The 19,110-nt window shown below is 42.9% G+C and overlaps 2 protein-coding genes across 4 annotated transcripts in view; one reads left to right on the plus strand and one right to left on the minus strand.

Annotated features, from left to right (window-relative positions):
• Nucleotides 1-6,807: 6,807 nt before the first annotated feature.
• Nucleotides 6,808-16,565, minus strand: LOC134571653 (gastrula zinc finger protein XlCGF64.1-like). Of its 2 annotated transcripts, none has more exons than XM_063430134.1 (3): nucleotides 16,518-16,565; nucleotides 8,721-8,815; nucleotides 6,808-7,987 (listed from the first exon to the last, which is right to left on the minus strand). In XM_063430134.1, exon 3 carries the CDS (start codon nucleotides 7,935-7,937, stop codon nucleotides 6,972-6,974), a length of 966 nt encoding a protein of 321 aa, XP_063286204.1. In that variant the 5' UTR covers nucleotides 7,938-7,987; nucleotides 8,721-8,815; nucleotides 16,518-16,565; the 3' UTR covers nucleotides 6,808-6,971. The 2 variants fall into 2 exon arrangements, with proteins under 2 accessions (XP_063286204.1, XP_063286206.1); XM_063430136.1 differs by having other exon boundaries at nucleotides 8,601-8,815.
• Nucleotides 16,566-16,853: 288 nt separating this feature from the next.
• WDR75 (WD repeat domain 75) overlaps nucleotides 16,854-19,110 on the plus strand; it is a 38,380-nt gene continuing 36,123 nt past the window's right edge. For both annotated transcript variants that reach the window (XM_063430137.1, XM_063430138.1), the window contains exon 1: nucleotides 16,854-17,012. In XM_063430137.1, the coding sequence (XP_063286207.1) occupies nucleotides 16,927-17,012 (86 nt within the window). In that variant the 5' untranslated portion in view covers nucleotides 16,854-16,926. The remainder of the gene's footprint in view (nucleotides 17,013-19,110) is intronic.

The following is a 19,110-nucleotide window of genomic DNA, read 5'->3' on the forward strand; positions in this document are numbered from 1 at the left end:
AAATGTGAAGTAATAATCCTGCGTCACCTTTCTGAACTACTTCTGCTGAAACTACCATGGCAGCTTAATTTAAATGGACATTAGTCCTATGCAAAGTGACACTTTTTCGAAACCTGCCTTTAACCAGGCATTATTAACCAGCCCTAATTCAACTTAAGGAGTACTTCAAATGCTGCAATGAACAGCACATATACCTCTGACAGTCTGACGGATTTATAAAGTAGAGAGATCACAATTAAGTTCTTCTCTCCTACACATACATTTAGTTGGGCAGAATTATAGCAATATACAGATGTTAACACAGCTATAAAGTTATTGATGTATTGGTCCCCTTGTCTGGGATTAACTTGCATATTAGAGGTAATGTTTTAGATCCTCCTGAGACCCAGCCCATTAACTTGTGTCCTCTGTACTGGACATATAGTTCATATGCATCTCCTTTTATTCTTTTGAGCTACTCTATCAATCCCTACTATATTGTAAAGAGGGCATCCTGGGCTTTCCAGTGATATGTCATGTGATAGGCTGGTATGCTGGGAACTTCCTCTTCCTTTTCATTAAAAATGGATGGCATATTTGAAGACAATTTTTTCTTCAGTTCCCAGGAGGATATATAAATCTAAATTATGCAATTTGGTGGTCAAGAGTTGGTTGCTGTTGTTAAGCACCACTATCAGGTACATATACTTACCTGAACCTGTCGCAGTTAGGCACAGCCATAATCTTAGCTCTCCACTTAGCTCCTAACAGCTTCATCTGTTAAACAGTGACAGTACAGAACAAGGGTCTGGGTCAAGGGTCTTTATTAATAATCTTGCACCTGCACAATCAGAAGTCAGACAGGATTTGGCAGCAGCACCTATGTCCATTTCAACATATAACTAAAATCGGCTCCTACATGAGATAAGATTAGGTATAGGCAACCTTCGGCACTACACCCAAAAGTTACCTACCGTATTTTTCGCTCCATAAGACGCACTTTTTTCCCCCTCAAAAGTGAGGGGAAATGTCTGTGCGTCTTATGGAGCGAATATGATGCTTTACTTACCTGTCTTGCAGCGTTGGCCGGCAGCACAGGGCGCACCGCGGTAGTGGAACTTGAATTTCATGTTCCGGTTTCCGGCGGGACTGAAAGGACGTGTGCACAAGCTGAGTGCGCACTTCCTTTCAGTCCCGCCGGAAACCGGAACATGAAATTCAAGTTCCACTACCGCGGTGCGCCCTGTGCTGCCGGCCAACGCTACAAGACAGGTAAGTAATTATGGGACCAGGGGAGGGGGACAGTATGGGAGAGAAGAATATGGGGAGGGGGATGAAGTCTATGGGGGGGATGAAGTCTATGGGGGGGGAATGAAGTCTATGGGGGGGGGGATGAAGTCTATGGGGGGGGGATGAAGTCTATGGGGGGATGAAGTCTATGGGGTGGATGAAGTCTATGGGGGGGTGGATGAAGTCTATGGGGGGGTGGATGACGTCTATGGGGAGGGGGTGGATGAAGTCTATGGGGAGGGGGTGGATGAAGCCTATGGGGAGGGGGTGGATGAAGTCTATGGGGAGGGGGTGGATGAAGTCTATGGGGAGGGGGTGGGTGAAGTCTATGGGGAGGGGGTGGGTGAAGACTATGGGGAGGGGGTGAAGACTATGGGGAGGGGGTGGGTGAAGACTATGGGGAGGGGGTGAGTGAAGACTATGGGAGAGAGGAGAAGACTATGGGAGGGGGGGACACTATGGGACAGGGGAGAAAAAAAATATTCTGTACAAACTGTCCCATAGTAAGAAACACTATGGGACAGTTTGTTCAGAATATTTTTTTTCTGGGTTTCTTCCTCTAAAAACTAGGTGCGTCTTATGGTGAGGTGCGTCTTATGGAGCGAAAAATACGGTATTCCTGAATTAGACCGTATTCTGCCTCATTTCAATCTTCTGATTCTGATTCAATGCAGTCACTGTGCGTTTTTCATAAACAATTTGTCATTATAAAGAAGTGAAAAGTGATAGTGCCATTTTAGCAGTCTGATACAAGTGCGTATTTGTGCAACAGGCACTTAAAATATTAAGTCAAAACAGCTGCTGCCACCAATGTGTAAATACCTCCCACCTTTACACAACGTTACTAATACAATAAAACGCAACTGTGTGGTATATACACCCATCCCAGTTATAGTGGAGCGCTATAAGCTAAAAACACTTACCCCAAATTTTAAAAGGTTGTGTAACCTAAAAAATACAAACACACACATAGTGTAATATTACCAATATTAAAGTAGTAATATGTGCTTTTTAATGGACACACTCACATTGGATAGAGCCTACTGAGGACTAGAGATGTCGCAAACATAAAATTTTCCGTTCGCGAACGGCGAACTTCCGCAAATGTTCGCGAACGGGCGAACCGCCATAGACTTCAATAGGCAGGCGAATTTTAAAACCCACAGGGACTGTTTCTGGCCACAATAGTGATGGAAAAGTTGTTTCAAGGGGACTAACACCTGGACTGTGGCATGCCAGAGGGGGATCCATGGCAAAACTCCCATGGAAAATTACATAGTTGATGCAGAGTCTGGTTTTAATCCATAAAGGGCATAAATCACCTAACATTCCTAAATTGTTTGGAATAACGTGCTTTAAAACATCAGGTATGATGTTGTATCGATCAGGTAGTGTAAGGGTTACGCCCGCTTCACAGTGACAGACCAAACTCCCCGTTTTAACGCACAGCAAACAGTCCATTTGCACAAGGTTGGATACCAAGCTTGTCATGTCCCTTTCCTTGTCCTCACTGATGTCATTGAAGGTCTCTTCCTCCACCCAGCCACGTACAACACCAAGGGTCCCTAAAAGGTGAAAACAAGACCCCTGTATTTTTTTTTTAAATGTACACTACTGTTAAAACAGATATGAGTTGCACTGGTGTGACACTGTGCCCTGGCAGGCCCTGAAACGCACACGTGTGAAGGAAACTGACTGCTATTATATTACAGTCAAAAAAGTTTTTTTTTTTTTTTTTAAATGCAAGCTATTGTGACACCAGATACACAGTATACGCCTAAAAAGGGCTTTTTGGGGTGCTGTCCTTACAGCAGAGATCAGATGAGTCATTCAGGACTGTAGTGGACACTGAATACACTAGCCTAGCTATCGATTTCCCTATTAAAACAGCAGCAGCTACACTGTCCCTCCTCTCACTAAGAATGCAGCTTTCGGGGGGTGGGGCCTAGCTGTCATGGAGGAAAGACGCACTTCGTGTGAGCTCCCTCAATATCTCACTTTAAGCAGCTATCAACAAGCGAATTTCACCCCAGAAGGGGATGACCCAGCAATGTTGCTCCTACCTGACCGACCCGACATGCTTAAAAGCGGTCAGCAACTCAACAGAGTCTTACTTACCTCCGCGTGGCAAGTGTGGCCTGGTGCTCACCGGGCGGGAGAGGCGGCCGATCTCCCGATCCTGGGATGCCCAGGAGCAGCTACTTTCCGGCAGGAGCTCCGTTACCCACCCCCTCGGACCGGTGGGGGTTATCCCGGTCCACCCCTGAGAGGCTGTCTGGAGCTAATGGACGCACAGAGCACAGCCGCCCAGGCTGACATACTCATCTGCGACTCTCCCAATATGGCGGCAGCCGCGTGTCCTCCTGGTACCAGCAAAGCATGGCAGGAGTCTAAGCTGGACAGACTCTTTAATCAATTTTGGAAGCAAATAACAAGCAGGAAGCCCCAACAAGCTCCACCACAGCCCCAACAAGCTCCACCACAGCTAAGCAAAGCAGTCCCCATTAAAATCCACCAACGCAAAAGGCGTCGAAGACGGGACCGGAGGCACAAACAGAAATGCAGAGCCTGCCCCACGTCAAGCACTCACCTCCACCTTAAGCCACCACAATCCTGCACCGGACGTGAAGCACCACCGGGACAGATCCGACCACCCGACAAAACAAGCTTCCACCACCTCAAGCCGCGAACCCGGCACTCAGCCAGAGACTTGCCTTTGTTGTTCCAGGTATCAGGGACTCCCAGGGTCTGCACCTGGCGCCCAGAAGGGATCGGATGAGCACAAGCAGTAAACAGCAGCCTTCCAAGCATGTCCCACTATAGCCGATCCTCCACACCATGCCTTTGATCACATGAACTGCTCTCTGCTCATTAACTAATCGTAAAGTAGCAAGCGTTTAAACATGTCATTATTTCACCTCCTAAAGAGTTTATTGTCGTAGTTCCTTACATGCCTTTACCTTAACCGTTCATATATTATGTTATTCACTAGTCTCATCTCATGGGGCGAGTCACACTTGATTTATAACTAGTGGTGGAGCTGCTGATATAAATACACAGTTGATAACGTGCAAGCTACACCCTAAACATGACCGCCATCTTTCACAACAATGTATTACTTTATACTCATACCCTCAGTGCAACTAGCCATGATATATGCACGTTCAGCCTAGCATGCTCAAATATAACACACTTCTGTCTTAAAAAAAAAAATGCAGCTTTAATCTAAATTGTATGCTGTCTAGGAGACGGGAGGGTCTGGGAGGGATGGTCTGCTGCTGATTGGCTGGAATGTGTCTGCTGACTGTGAGATACAGGGTCAAAGTTTACTCAATGATGACGAATAGGGGGCGGACCGAACATCGCATATGTTCGCCATCCGTGGCGAACGCGAACAAGCTATGTTCGCCAGCGAACCGTTCGGGACATCACTAATGAGGACAGGTTCTCATCATATCAGCTGATGTGTACTATGGTGGAACTGCCCCTCTTCCTCTGTATTTTGTCAAACTTGAAAAGGGAAAAAAGGGAGAAAAAGTACTCCTTTTGCAATATATTTTCCAAATATAGTGAACAATATATTGTATTGCAAACCGCTTACCTTTCTTAGAGCCTATGATACTTGGCTCTAAGTTTGAAGACCCTTGTGTCAATAGAGGGGACACAAACCCTTCTTTACAAACTGGATCAATAGGTTAGATGGACTTTATATGAAGGTTCTAAAAATTACTATTTATTAATCATAAAAAATGAAATCAAGGTGCTACCCCCACAAGGCTCGCAGGCAGACCACACACATCAGACAAGCGGACTGCCGGGTCCACCATAAACAACCAGATAAGGCATACACTTATACACACGACATTACTCAGTCAACACATAGCCTACTCCATACACTATGCTACTTCGGTTACAGCACACTTGACCACCTGAATGCCTCAAAGGCCCACGCCTAATTACTATTTACTAACAAAAAATTGTGCAGCCTCAATCAGCCATAGTTTTGACCTGAAATGTTTGTTACTAATACAATTGTTACAGAAATTGTGGCGTCTCACGCATGTAAGTTACCTCTTGCACTTAAAAATAAAGAATTTAAAAAAAAAATTTAAATCAACAATATAACAATTCAAAAACAAAAGTTAAAGAATCCTCCTATAGTCCTTTCCAAGAGGCGTTTTGCCTGCAGTCAGCTTTATCAAATCAGTATCATACCATTTTAGTAGTCTGATAACATTATTGGAATGCACAAGTCCAAATATGAATTGTGACCTAAAAACTAACCCAACAAAGTTGCATGTCCATATATTACCTGTATATTATGCGTCCTTGAATTACCTGTATGTACTTCCCATATAGAGCTACATCCTGAAGAGAAAAGACAGTGCAGTGCAAATGAAGGAGGCAGGAAAGTGTTTCCAACAGTTTTCTGTCTCTGCCGACATGGTTTACGATCTTATATAAAGTACACAGATTGCTATATTAAGCATTAAGGTAATTATTTCTTTATAAAACAAATAAAAAAGCAGACTATCCCTTTAAGCACTAATAATTATTAAAAGGACATTATAATGGCCCCTTGGTCATCTGGCCTGACCCTGCAGGCTGAGCATTGTAAACATGCGGCTGCCTATGACCACATCTAGTGACGGTCAATCTGACAGCCACTAGTGTGACTTCCTGGCTTTGATCCTGCAAAGATTTCAGAACCGACATTCAACATCCCCACACTCTGCATGGAGACGCCAAATGCTCCCCATAGATATGCACTGAAAGAAAGCATTACTATGAGGAGATGCTGAGTGGTGTAGTGCAATGTTTTGCCATGCAAGCATACTGGCCTCCCAAAGCTTACCTATGGGGAAGCATTAGATCACCAGAAATCATCAAGATTGATGATCTCAGCAAGGGAGAGAGGGGCAGCAGCATGGAGACCAGCGCACCACGGGATATAAGGTAAGTGCATTTGCTTTTTTTTTTTTTTTAAAGGGACACTATAGTCACCCAGACCACTTCAGCTCAATCAAGTGGTCTAGGTGCCAGGTCGATGTTTACATTTGGGATTAATCCAACCTCTAGTGGCTGTCTTCCGGATATTTTAATAATTCCGCATATTTCGCCTCGATCACGCAGGGCGTCCATAGGAAAGCACTGATAAATGCTTTCCTATGGACACTTTGAATGCGCGCGGGGCACTTGCCGCGCATGCGCATTTGGCTCCGCTGACATCGGATGGGGGAGCTGATGTTGGCGGGGGAGGAGAGTTCACAAACACCGAGGGAGCCTGGCGCTGGATTAAGGTAAGCTGCTGAAGGTGTTTTAACCCCTTCAGCGCCACGGGAGAGGGACCCTGAGGTTTGGGGCACCCTCAGGGCACTATAGTGTCAGGAAAACCGCTTTGTTTTCCTGACACTATAGTGATCCTTTAAATGCTCACAGGGGTGCCAGATAATCTAAATAGTGAAAAGAACACTATGACATTAGGAAAACATGTTTATACTGTCCTTTTAAGCAGAAAGAAAGTTGCATTTTGCTTCCCCAAACCCCGGCCTTACAGATGTTGCTGAACTACAACTCAATGATTCTCAGCCTATTTCACTCATAGAATCATGGGAGGTGTAGTTCAGTAACATCTGGAGGGCCGTAGTTTGGGGAAGCCTGCCTTAGACTGTAATAATAAACACACATATTTAACACATACATTAATACATTTTCCAGTATTCTTTGTCTTTAATATTTGTGTCAGATTCACTCTCATCATCAGAAAGACATACAACGATCTCATTTGGGCTGTCTTCTGTAGAGATACATTCAGAGTTCTCTAGTTCCAGTCTGTTTTTTCCAGTCTTTGTGGATGTTTCACTAGAGTATTGGGTGTTTCCCTTTGCAGCAGCAATTCTGCTGCGGATATCTCTATACAATGTTTTCATCTCTAGTGCTCCTAAACCGTGCTTTGCAGCTGCATGCTCCTTTAAGCTCCGTAAATGGTAAAAGCTCTTTTCACAAAAGGTGCACTGGTAAGGTTTATTCCCAGTGTGGGTTCGTTCATGTTTAAGTAGTTCAGTGGCTTCCACAAAGCCTTTTGCACAAACACTACACTTAAAAGGTCGATCACCAGAGTGAACAAAATTATGCCTTTTCAAATGGTCAAAACGTCTAAAGCCTGCACCACATATAGGGCATTTAAATGGTTTCTCACCTGTATGTATTAAGTTATGTTTATCAAGATCAGAGGGATACTTGAAGTTCTTATCACAAATATTGCACTTGTATAGCTTCCAATACACCATGTCTTTTTTAAACTGTGGGTGGATTTGCTGATGTCTATTAAGCTTATGTGGATCCTTAAAGGTCTTTGGGCACACAGTGCACTTAAAAGGTCTTTCATTGGTATGACTCCGCATATGATGCTTTAAATGAGATGGCCATTTAAAACGCTTTGAACAGTCAGTACACTTTAAACTCTTGTCTTCTCTCTTAAACTTAGAATTGTAATCTTTCTCATTTGCCTGAGCGTGACATGCAGTTTGTTTTTTGCATTTAATTGGCAACTCACTGACACAATGAGATTTGCTTTTCTCACTCATAGTATAAGGAACCCCTCTACTGTCAATAAGCAAAACATCCAAATCATCTTGTGCACATGATCCCCTTTTACACATATTCATTTTATTTTGTCCTCGCTGAGTAATTTTGTTCGTTCAGTTTCTTTTGCCTCCTAAAATAGAACACTGATTGTTAAACATAAACAAAACATTAAAAGGTATATTCAAACGCTGAACAATATATGGTTGTACAAATTCTGAGATTTCAACTGAAAGTTTACTATGTAAAAGAAACCCATTTTGCAATTTACAAATGAGAAATTGGTTTATCCCAGCCATATTTGGAAACTACAATTTGGCAATTTGTTAAAATGTACGTAAATCTCTCATAAGATTGCTAATTCTGCTATTCACAAACACCTGAAATGCAACACTACTATGTATTCTGTATTCTGTATTCATGGATACAGACTAGGGGGATTGCACTAATGCTATAAAGCTACCCTAACAACCCTTACCGATATGCCAACCCAATTTTTAATTTAGCTACATCTTCTTTCCTGATATCAGTATCATTTGATTGCTGTTTAGTTTCTATTTGGAATCTCCCAGATGTAGAGATCCAAGTGAACATAGTTGGGACTTGTTCAACTCAATGCAGTATCACTTCAATCATTAGAGAATTCTATTAGACAAACTGAAATGAATTAAGTCAAATTAAACTGAACAAACAGTTAAAGTCCCTTCGTATTGATAAAACGTTGGCTTTAGTTCTTTCTTCTGTACCTTTATCCAATTAGCTCAACATAAACTCTGTGCCCATCACTCCCCATTTGTTTCTTTAGTTTACGTGGAACTCCTTTGTGAAATGGCAGCATGCAAAAATTATTTAAAAGCTCATGGTACCTTGCTGGAGGAAGCATCCTTGATCAAAGAAAATATTTATATGATTACTTTGCTTTTTTTTCTGCAATTTTGCCCTTTCCTTGTAAGTATTTCATCTACAAAGAAAAAAAAAACAAAGAAAAAAAGTTTGAAAAAAAAATGTGTAAGGGGAATGGTAAAATATTAAAAATCACCTACAACTTGTGTTAACCTTTTAATCTAATATTATATTTTCATTTTATAACAACTACAATGTGCTGTAGCAGTTATGGTAGAGTGTCCCAATGCCCTACCTCCAATTTAAGTAGTCAAACCATTATTGAATGGTCTGACTTCTTCATGGGGTCTGCCAGGTGCTGTTCCCTGCCTCTTCTCAGCCATAAGCTTCAGCAAAGAGCTTCCATTAGCTATTCTGAGCTAAGTCCTGTAGTGCCGGACGAGATCATTGGTATAGTGCATGAGCTGATTGCTCTCAGGCAATGAGCTAAGTTTTGCACAACTGGACTTAGCTCAAAGCTGAGAGCTTCCAGGAAAAGCAGGAAAGCAGCAGCAGCCAGCAAACCCCAGGTAAGAATTCAATCATTTACTAAAGGCATGACTTTTTACATTCGGGGAAGAAGGGCTTTCCTGGCACCATAACCACTATAGCACACTGTAGTGGTTATTGTGAGTGAGGTGTTCCCTTAAAGATGTAGCAAAAGACATCAAAATCCAGTTCAGTTCAGGCACTGCCAGGGAACACATCATACATGACAAGGACAAATGGAAACATTGCTTAATTAAATTTTGTATGCCTATCTGCTAACTGCCTTGTAAAAAAAGACAGTGCTTAAAACAATAATTGACCGGGATACAAGTTTGTGAAATTCAGAGGATAAGCAATACTTATATCTGAACTTAATTTTATTTCCCAAGCATGGCAACACTCTTCCATGGTTAGCTCCACCCACTACTCCCATTGGACAAGAAAAATAGAATTAGTCTATAAATACCTCTTCAATGGTCAAATCACCCCACCCAGTTCTTTTTCCTGTACACACATTTGTATGACTTTTATTTTATTGAACTACATGCATAATGTGCCCTGTGCCTTTAAATCATATGCTTCCCAAAGTGTGCAGTCTAAATATATAAATATTATATAAAAGCCTATACACAGAGATTGAGATTGCACTTACAATAATATGAAATAAAATCGACATCAGCACGTATAAAAAGAGGGACCAAAAGCCAACATTGTATAAAAACCTTTAGCAATAAATATAAAGGAAGGAATAATGGACACTCACAAACACAGAGCAGAATAACCACTGCTCAAAATAACCATGATCAAATTGAAAGCACTCCAAGGCAGCTTCCAGAATATAGAGATGAGCTATAGGTATGAAATCCACTGGAATTTTGTGCAGGTAAGTAAAACAAACCTATTTCAGCACCACATGAAGATTATTGCCAGATAACATCAGAGATATTTAAGATTCTGCTTTAATGACAAACATCTCCAATTCAGGGCCCTCTCCTTTGGTTTAGTGTTCAGAGACTTCTCGAAGGTCATGGTTTTCCTGATTGCAGAGATTTGGCTTCAAGGGGTTTACAACAGCCTTGTGATGGCAAACGATCAGTCAACGCTGGTGCCTCATTGCACCATGGCAAGAATTATCTTTGAAAAGCATGAATGGGTGATGAATTTAAAGAAAAGCCAACTTGTTCTCTCTCAACGAAGTATCTATTTAAGAGCCATGTTCAACAGGAGAGAAGGATTGATTCCCCTTTCAGAAGGCAGAGCTCCCAGACGGAAAACTAAAATCCTATAGATGCTTCCTCTTCATGTGGTTTAAGTCTCCTGGGATCCCTTAAATCTACAATATGGTTTGACAGGTGTGCCAGATGACATTTAAGAGTTTCTCAAAATTCCTCTCTCTCATTTCAGGAACCAATCTTAATCTGAAGATGAATTTATCAACAAGAGTAAAACACTCCCTGAAATGGTGGCTGGTGGATGAAAATCTGTTCAATTGAGTTATACTCAAGAAAATAGGCACGACGAATGGCTCTCAGGCTAGGGAACCCATACAGATCTCTCATTTGTCCAGTAAAAATAGCCAAAGTCGCAGAGGGAAAAATCATCTAGTATGGCAATTTAGGAACATTTGCCTCCATACATCCAAGGTCATTGCATGAAACTATAGGTGGCAAAAGATGAGCTAAAACCAGCTTTAGGGTGGGATCAGTTTGATATGCAAATTGCATGGTTAGATGAGCTAAAACCAGCTTGAGATCTGAACAGGGACACACCAAAAGGGCAAGCTGTTTGAGCTGCTGTCCGTTCTCAGTATTCTCTTGCACAATATTTTTTTTTGCTTGTTGCATGCTAGAAGGAAGACTACCTCGGCAGCGTATTACGTTAGAGCCAATAGAGGTGCTTCCCTTTTGGCGTTTGCTGCAGCAGAATTATTAAGTTTCCTTCAGTAACGCCTAGACCAGGGGTGGGCAATCTGCGGCCCTCCAGATGTTTTGGACTACATCTCATTTAATGCTCTTAGGGCCATAACGCTAGCAAAGCATCAAGGCAAATGTAGTCCATAACATCTGGAGGGCTGAAGATTGCTCACCCCTGGCCTAGACAACAATATCAATGTCCTTAAGGAAGAGGTTTCGGCTATTTCAGGGATCAGGTGGCCTTTGCATTCAGATGTAGCAAAATTCATGAGATCAGTGCTCTAAATCAGCCCCCCGTTGAATTCCATCTCTCCACCTTGGGACTTACCATTGGTGCTTTCAGCTCATTAATCAGCTCCATATCAGCTTTTGGAAGAAATTCCTATCATGATGCCAACAAAAAATAAAGTGTTTTTGGTGGTACTTGCTTCTGGTCAAAGTATCAGAGCTGGAGACTCTTTCCTCAGATAATGTTTTCACATCTTTATTTTGTGTGGAGGATTGTACCAGAATATAAGCCTAAAGTGATGTCAACTTTCCACCTCAATCAAAATATTGTTGTTACAGTTTTCTTCACTTCAACCTCAGAGGAAGAGGAGAATTTTTATTATCTAGATGTTGTGAGATGTCTATCTCAACAGAACCAGTGATTGGAGGAAGTCGTCCAGACTCTTTATACTTTTAGGAGTTTGTAAGAAAGGTGACAGATGTGTTGTGACAGTTCTTTCTAAAGCTTGTGAGGCAAAGCATATTCCGGTATCCCAAGGTTTGAAGGCAAATCCACAAGGGCATTATCAGATTCCTGGGCAGCTGGTGCACATGTTCCTACAGACCAGATTTGTAGGGCAGCTACATAGTCTTCTCATACTTATATCCGTCCATATCAACTAGACCTTAGATCAGGGATGTCCAAACTTTTTTCAAAGAGGGCCAGATTTGATGAAGTGAATATGTGTGAGGGCCGACCATTTTGCCTGACATTCTTTGAACCATTAAAATGAAATGCAAATTAACTATTTTATGCAAAGTTTATTGCAAATGGCATACTTTTCATTTCACCTCTTCATTCTGTCTCTCTTTATTCTGTCCCTTCTCTTTCATTCTGCCTCTCTTTATTATGTCTGTCTCTTTCATTCTGCCTCTCTTTATTATGTCTGTCTCTTTCATTCTGCCTCTTTTTATTATGTCTGTCTCTTTCATTCTGCCTCTTTATTATGTCTGTCTCTTTCATTCTGCCTCTCTTTATTATGTCTGTCTCTTTCATTCTGCCTCTTTTTATTATGTCTGTCTCTTTTTATTATGTCTGTCTCTTTCATTCTGCCTCTCTTTATTATGTCTGTCTCTTTCATTCTGCCTCTCTTTATTATGTCTCTGTCTCTCTTTCATGCGGTCTCCCTTCATTCTGTCCCTTCAGGGAGAAGGAAGCAAATCCTGCGACGTCGACATCCAAGAGATCGCGTGACGTCCAAGAGATTGCGAAAACACAGACAGTGACTGCACGTCCGTCTGGGTTCTCGTGATCTCTTGGCCCCCAGTGAATCCCCGCGCGCCGCTCAGGACCGTGGCGTTCAAAGATCCAGGGATCCTGGGCGGCGCTCGGGGATTCTCGGGGGGCCACAACAGATAGATTAGCCAAAGTCAAATTACCTGTGGGGCCGTATTAAACTGGAACGAGGGCCGCAATGGACTTTGGACATGACTGCCTTAGATCCTCTAAGGAATCACAATTTGGCAAAGCAGTCCTTTCGCATCCGGATTTTGACATATATATATATTACCTTTATTAACATTTCTGTGGAGTGCTTTTTCTTTCTTTCACTCCCATGTCTTTTTTTGCTTGGATATGACCCATGTGTAGTGCTGCCATGGCTGGGAAAGGAGAAAATGTACCTCATACTTACCGATATTTTCCTCTCCTTGTGATGTGTCATGGCAGCATTACGCTCCATCCTGTTTTGTGTGGTTCGTTAATAACTAAGGTGACCGGGCCATAGGGGAGGTATTTATAATGAATTATTTTATTTCCTATCCAACGGCAGTAGTGGGTGGAGCTAGCCCTGGAGTAGTGTTGCCATGGCCCATCACCGGGAAAGGAAAATATTGGTATGTGGTAACTTTATTCCTTATTTACCTCAAAAACACGTATTTGTCTATAATTCCTGGGAAGTGACAGTTCTCTTTTAAAGGTAAATTGTGATCAATTAAACTAATGTTTTGATACCCATTAGGATATAAAATACATGGCATTTAAGTATTTGCATAACACATTTTTGTGGGATTAATAGCTAAGTACTACTGATTTATAACAGGTAACAGTTTAATGTCAAACTTACAGGATCACCCTGCAAACTGTGTTTTCAGTTTTCATTGTTTTAGCGCTATCAAGATAGATTTTTTTCTAAGCTTGCTTACCTTCTTCCACATATTTACTACCTAGATTAACTATTTACATGAAAAGGAATATTATAAATAAATAAGAATAAAAATCCAATCTATCTGCCAGAAAATGTGTACATCTAAGTGAATCTCAAACAAAATAGTTGGGAAAGTGTCTAGGCGTTGTGTGCATTATAGTCTATATCAATTCCTCCAATGTCTGACAACAGGGGAGAGTTTTGTCTTTTCTATCATGTTGAATCGCTTCATTGCAAAGTGTTATGTTAACATGAACCCACAGCTCAGTGATGACCATCCTTGGCTCCCCAGATGGACATTGTGGGACATGTACCATGATAAGCCATCACTACTATAGAACAGGTTGCACCAACGTTCCTAACTTTTAGCAACTCTATCTGACATTTTCAACTTTAAAAAAAAAAAAAAAAAAAATGTCCCTGTGCATCGCTGCTACAAAAATATCTATTTAAAAAGACAACTGTTATCCGAAAACTATTTTTAATATAATTCTTTAATCGAGTATTGAAAAGAAACCGATATTTTTAAATGAAGTAGATGTTAAAGCGGCACTGTCATGGCCGAATCCCGTTTTTTAACCCGCCTCCACTACATCCAATTGACCCCCTAGTCACCCCCAAATGCCCCTAAGCCCCCCATATTACCTATTTTTAATCTTTATTTTCTGCCCCGATCTATATTTAGGGCGCTGCCATCTTTGTGTGGGTAGGTGAAGTCCCTGTGGGACACGTCATCTTCCCACACTAGATAGCACTGAGATTCCCGCACATGCCCAGTTAAACACCTGGACATGCGAACGGGAATTTCATCTATTCATTCATTCATCAGACAGACGAATGAATGAATAAAAAAAATCAGCCGAACAAACTAAAACTGTGTATCAGTGTTCGTTTGTTCGTTCAGTTTATTACAAGGAGGGAGCTACCGGCACGCAGCTCCCTCCTTGTAATATGTAAAGAGAGAAGCGGCAGGGAGCAGTGCTCCCCGCCACTTCATAAGCCCCCCAGGTCTCCCCTCACTCTATGGGGGTCAATATGACCCCCATAATAGCATAAGGGAGATTAGAATCTCCCCAATGCCCCTACTTGCTGTACCGCGAGTAGGGGCATGTCCACTAAACAGTGAGCACCCTGGGCGGCGGGTGGGGGCCCTAAAACAAACCCCCCCCAATCAAAGGTGACTAGGGGTCCCCAATTTTTATTTAGGGCCAGTAGGTCCCCCCCCCTTACTGGTTTTTATGGCCCCCACCCACCGCTCAGGGGTGGAGGACAGTAGGTCCCCCCCCACCATTCTTATATAGGGCCCCCACCCACCGGTCAGGGGTGGGGGCGGACAGTAGGCCCTCCCTTATTGTTTTTTAGGGCCCCCACCCACCTCTCAGGGGTGGGGGGCATGGCGGGAGGACAGTAGGTCCCCCCCACCATTCTTATATAGGGCCCCCACCCGCCGCGCAGGGGTGGGGCGAGGGGTGGACAATAGGTCCCCCCCATTGTGATTTATAGCCCCCACCGCGCAGGGGTGGGAGCAAGACAGTAGGGGTGGGGCCAATAGGTTTTTTTTGTGCCACAGGCTGCTCACTGTTTAATAGACATGCCCCTACTCTCGGTATAGCGAGTAGGGGCATGTTATTCACTAATACTAAGTAATCTTTACTTAGTATTAGTAAATTTGGCTGAAAGACCAATTTAGGTCTTTCATCCTTTTAGTACATAGCTCCCTAATAACGTGGGAATTAGGGAGTTATCTACTAAGCGGCTGCAAGATGCAGCCACAGCAATGAATAGGATCGGAGTTTCATTCATTCGAATGAAATTCCGATCCGAACAAAGTCCCGAATTGCGTTCCAACACAAATGGAGAAACTGTTAGAACGCAATTCGGCAGTTTTGCCGGCGTTCTGTCTAAGTGACAGGAAGCATCGTGGGAACAGGGAGGAAAGCTAAGGATCATGGGAAAATTGCTGTGACCACCGGAAACGAAGCACACTTTGCTCCTCCGCTGGTCACTGTGTAGGAAACCTCCAGAAGAGAAATAGTCCCTACTTTTTCTTAAGTTTTAAAGAAAACTATAGCAGATAGGAAGAAAAGAAGAACAGATCCTGAGAGAGGGAGAGAATAGGAATCAACTGGGGAAAGGTAAGTTCGGCATGACAGTGCCGCTTTAAAAAAAAACAACAACAAAAAAAACCGCAACGCTACCGTTACAATATCTAGTCTCTACACACAGAATCAGGGAAGACCATAGAGACTGACAATCGATATTTACTGCCTGATCCCCAGTGTATGTATCTGGCTGAAGGATCCGGTTATATGGTAAACACTGGGATAAGTGCTTCTCATTTTTTAATATATACATAATAAAAAATCTATATTTCCTTTTAATACTTGATGAAAGGATTATTATATTAAAACGAGTTTTGAGATGACAGTTGTCCTTTAATTACCAGAGACCAACATCCCCTCACCCAAATTAAAGGACCACTATAGTGCCAGGAAAACTATAGGGTCTCTAGGTCCGTCCCCCCCAACCTTAGGGTCCCCCTCCCGCCGGGCTCTAGGGGGTGGAAGGCGTTAAATCTTACCCGTTTTCTCTTAAATGAGACAGCCACTAGAGGCTGGATTAACCCATATACAAACATAGCAGTTTCTCTGAAACTGCAATCTTTACAGCAGGCAGGGTTAAACCTAGCTGGACCTGGCACCCAGACCACTTCATTAATCTGAAGTGGTCTTTGTGCCTATAGTGGTCCTTTAAGAAAATATTTATACTCTAACAGCTCAAGCCATTCACTGACTGATAATGAACTCTTACCATAACGGCCTAATAATACATCCACTCACTCTACCTATTAAACACAATTAGGAAAAGGCCAACGTTGCGTCACTTCAGCTTGCAGCAGCGCAGATATCCCTCGCAGTCCTCTCATCCCCGCCCCCACCAAACATCTACCTCGGCACTACCTTACCTTGCAGCACTGCGCTGAGACCCACTTTGGTAGAAAGGCGCAGTGATGTCATCACGCATCCGAGCACGAATGACGATACGCCCTCACAATGCGCTGCCAGCCATGTTTGGAGAGGGCAAGTTGACACAGTACTTCAACAAATAGTATCACTGAGGTTCTTACCTCAGCCTTTTAATTTTACTACTAGTGGTTACATTTCGCATGGATTTCTTTGGTTTATGTTACATTTATGGTAGTACAAGTGAGGTGCCAGGAACAAAGATGGCGGCCTCTGACGCGCATGCGACGCTAAACCATAGACAGCGTTGGACGCTCTGGTTGGCTCTCTATGGTATGTTGGCAGTTCCGGTTATCCTCCGGCTCCACACGTGTGCTGTGATCAGGGCCAGTGGGAGCAGAGTGTGGGGAAATGGTCGCTGAGGGTGATGTCCGTGTGGTCCGTTGTGGAGGGAGCAGGCTGAATTATCGGAGGGCAGTGTTTACTGCAGACGGCAAGTGAGTTATATGGGAAGATACTGTATTGCTGATCTCCATGAGGATCAGTGTGCTCGCTCTCACCAATATTCCTATTGCTCTAATACATGCCCAGGGCACACACTCTGACTGATAGTGTACTTGGTGGACATCAAATGCAAGCAGGACAATGTGACTACCCATATGTTCACATCTAGAATGTATGAGCAGGGCCCCATTTAAAAAAATAAATATATATATATATATATTATTATTTTTTTTTTAAATGGGGCCCTGCCTATATATATGTTGGCATTTTGAAACACTACTGTACGATTGCACTGCAGAATATGATGACACTTAAAAATATTAAGGGTTATTCCAAGCACCATAACCACCTCAGTTATTTGAAGTGTTCATGGTGCCTGAAGTCTATATGTGCAGCATTTCACTTTGAAACGTTGCACATACAGAGTTTAGCGCCTTGGCTTGTAGTTGTAACTCCACCTCTGGTAGCATCATGAAGATGTCTTTTTAGCCAGCACAGATCAAAAGTTCCGTGTTGGCTAATGTCAATGCTGTGTGAATGTTTTTTGCACAGTGTGCCATTTATTGGCTGAGAGCGGCCAATTAATGGCAGCTGGCTCAGTTTACATCTTCAACAGAAGCCTGAATCATGTCAGCAGATGAGCTTGAAGCCTCTGAGCATGGTGTTGTTAAACAGTTTGCCCCATTACCAGGGAACAGGGCCAGGGTGCTCCTGACATTATGACAATAAAGGAATACAAATGTGTATTCCTGACATCACAGTGTTAAAACCCCATTTTAGTTGTCTGAAACCCCCTGTGCCCCTGTTAATAAGTAAACAACTTACCATTATTAGAAGGCAGCGTGGCTCTGCCTCCTTGTCTCAGATCATCAAAACAACACGCTGTGACAATCACCATATGCCAATGCATCTCTATGGAAAGTGTTCAGTGTCTCCCCAGGAAGCACCTCTAGTGGCAATTTGAGTGACTGCCACTAGAAGTTTTTATGAAGCAGCAATCTGAACACTGCATTTTCTCTGAAAATGCAATGTTTACATTTAAATTCCTGCAGAGACATACTATACTCACCAGAACAACTTCATTAAAGGGACACTCCAGGCACCCAGACCACTTCTGCTCAATGGAGTGGTCTGGGTGCCAACTTTCATCACCCTTAACCCTGCAAGTGTAATTATTGCAGTTTTTATAAACTGCAATAATTACCTTGCAGCTGTAAGTCCTCATCTAGTGGCTGTCTATCAGCCACTAAAGGGACTTCCGGGTTCTGAAAACATGAAAAGCGTTTTAAATGACGCTGGACATCCTCACGCTATGCATGAGAACCTCCAGCGTCGTCGGAATCTCCATAGGAAAGCATTGAATAATGCTTTCCTATGGGCAGGTCTAATGCGCGGTGGAGGAGCGTGGGCGGAGCCTGACCCAGCGCCGAGGGACATTGGCGCTAGATTCAGGTAAGTCACTGAAGGGGATTTAACCTCTTCAGCAACATAAGATGGGGTGTGGGAGGGATGGGGGCACTGCAGAATTCTGCAGTACCAGGAAAACAAATCTGTTTTCCATGCACTGGAGACTCCCTTTAAGCTGTAGTTGTTCTAGTAACTACAGTGTCCCTTTAACTTTTTTTTAAATGGAATTCGTTGACCAAAAAAGGAAATATTGCATGAAATAAGATGGAATATTCTTCTTAAAGGGACACTATAGTCACCAGAATAGCTACAGCTTGTTGTAGTTGTTCTGGTATCTGTTTACATTACTTGCCTGTGAACACCTCCAATGGCAGGCACCCAGACAGCTACTAGAGGTGCTTCCTGGGTCAGTGTTCCCCATACTGATACATTGATTCAGTGCATCTCTATGAGGAAATGCTGATTGGCGCAGCTTTTTGCTGCGCATGCACAATAGCCTCAGTGTTGAATTGGACAAGACCAGGCAGGGCCAGCCACGGTGAGGTACACAAGGCGAGTATAATCACCTTTAATCTCTAGCTAAAGGGGGGGGGGGGGCAGGGACCTTATGCTGCATTCCAGCACTATAGTGTCAGGAATACTGGTTTGTATTTTTGACAGTATAGTGTTCTTTTAAGTTAACTT

Source organism: Pelobates fuscus, chromosome 8, assembly GCF_036172605.1.
Source record: "Pelobates fuscus isolate aPelFus1 chromosome 8, aPelFus1.pri, whole genome shotgun sequence".
In the NCBI taxonomy this organism is placed as follows: Eukaryota; Metazoa; Chordata; class Amphibia; order Anura; family Pelobatidae; genus Pelobates; species Pelobates fuscus.

What these genes read in the sequence shown, in the direction of transcription:
- LOC134571653 (XM_063430134.1), bottom strand. Translation starts at nt 7,937, where the DNA reads ATGAATATGTGTAAAAGGGGATCATGTGCACAAGATGATTTGGATGTT.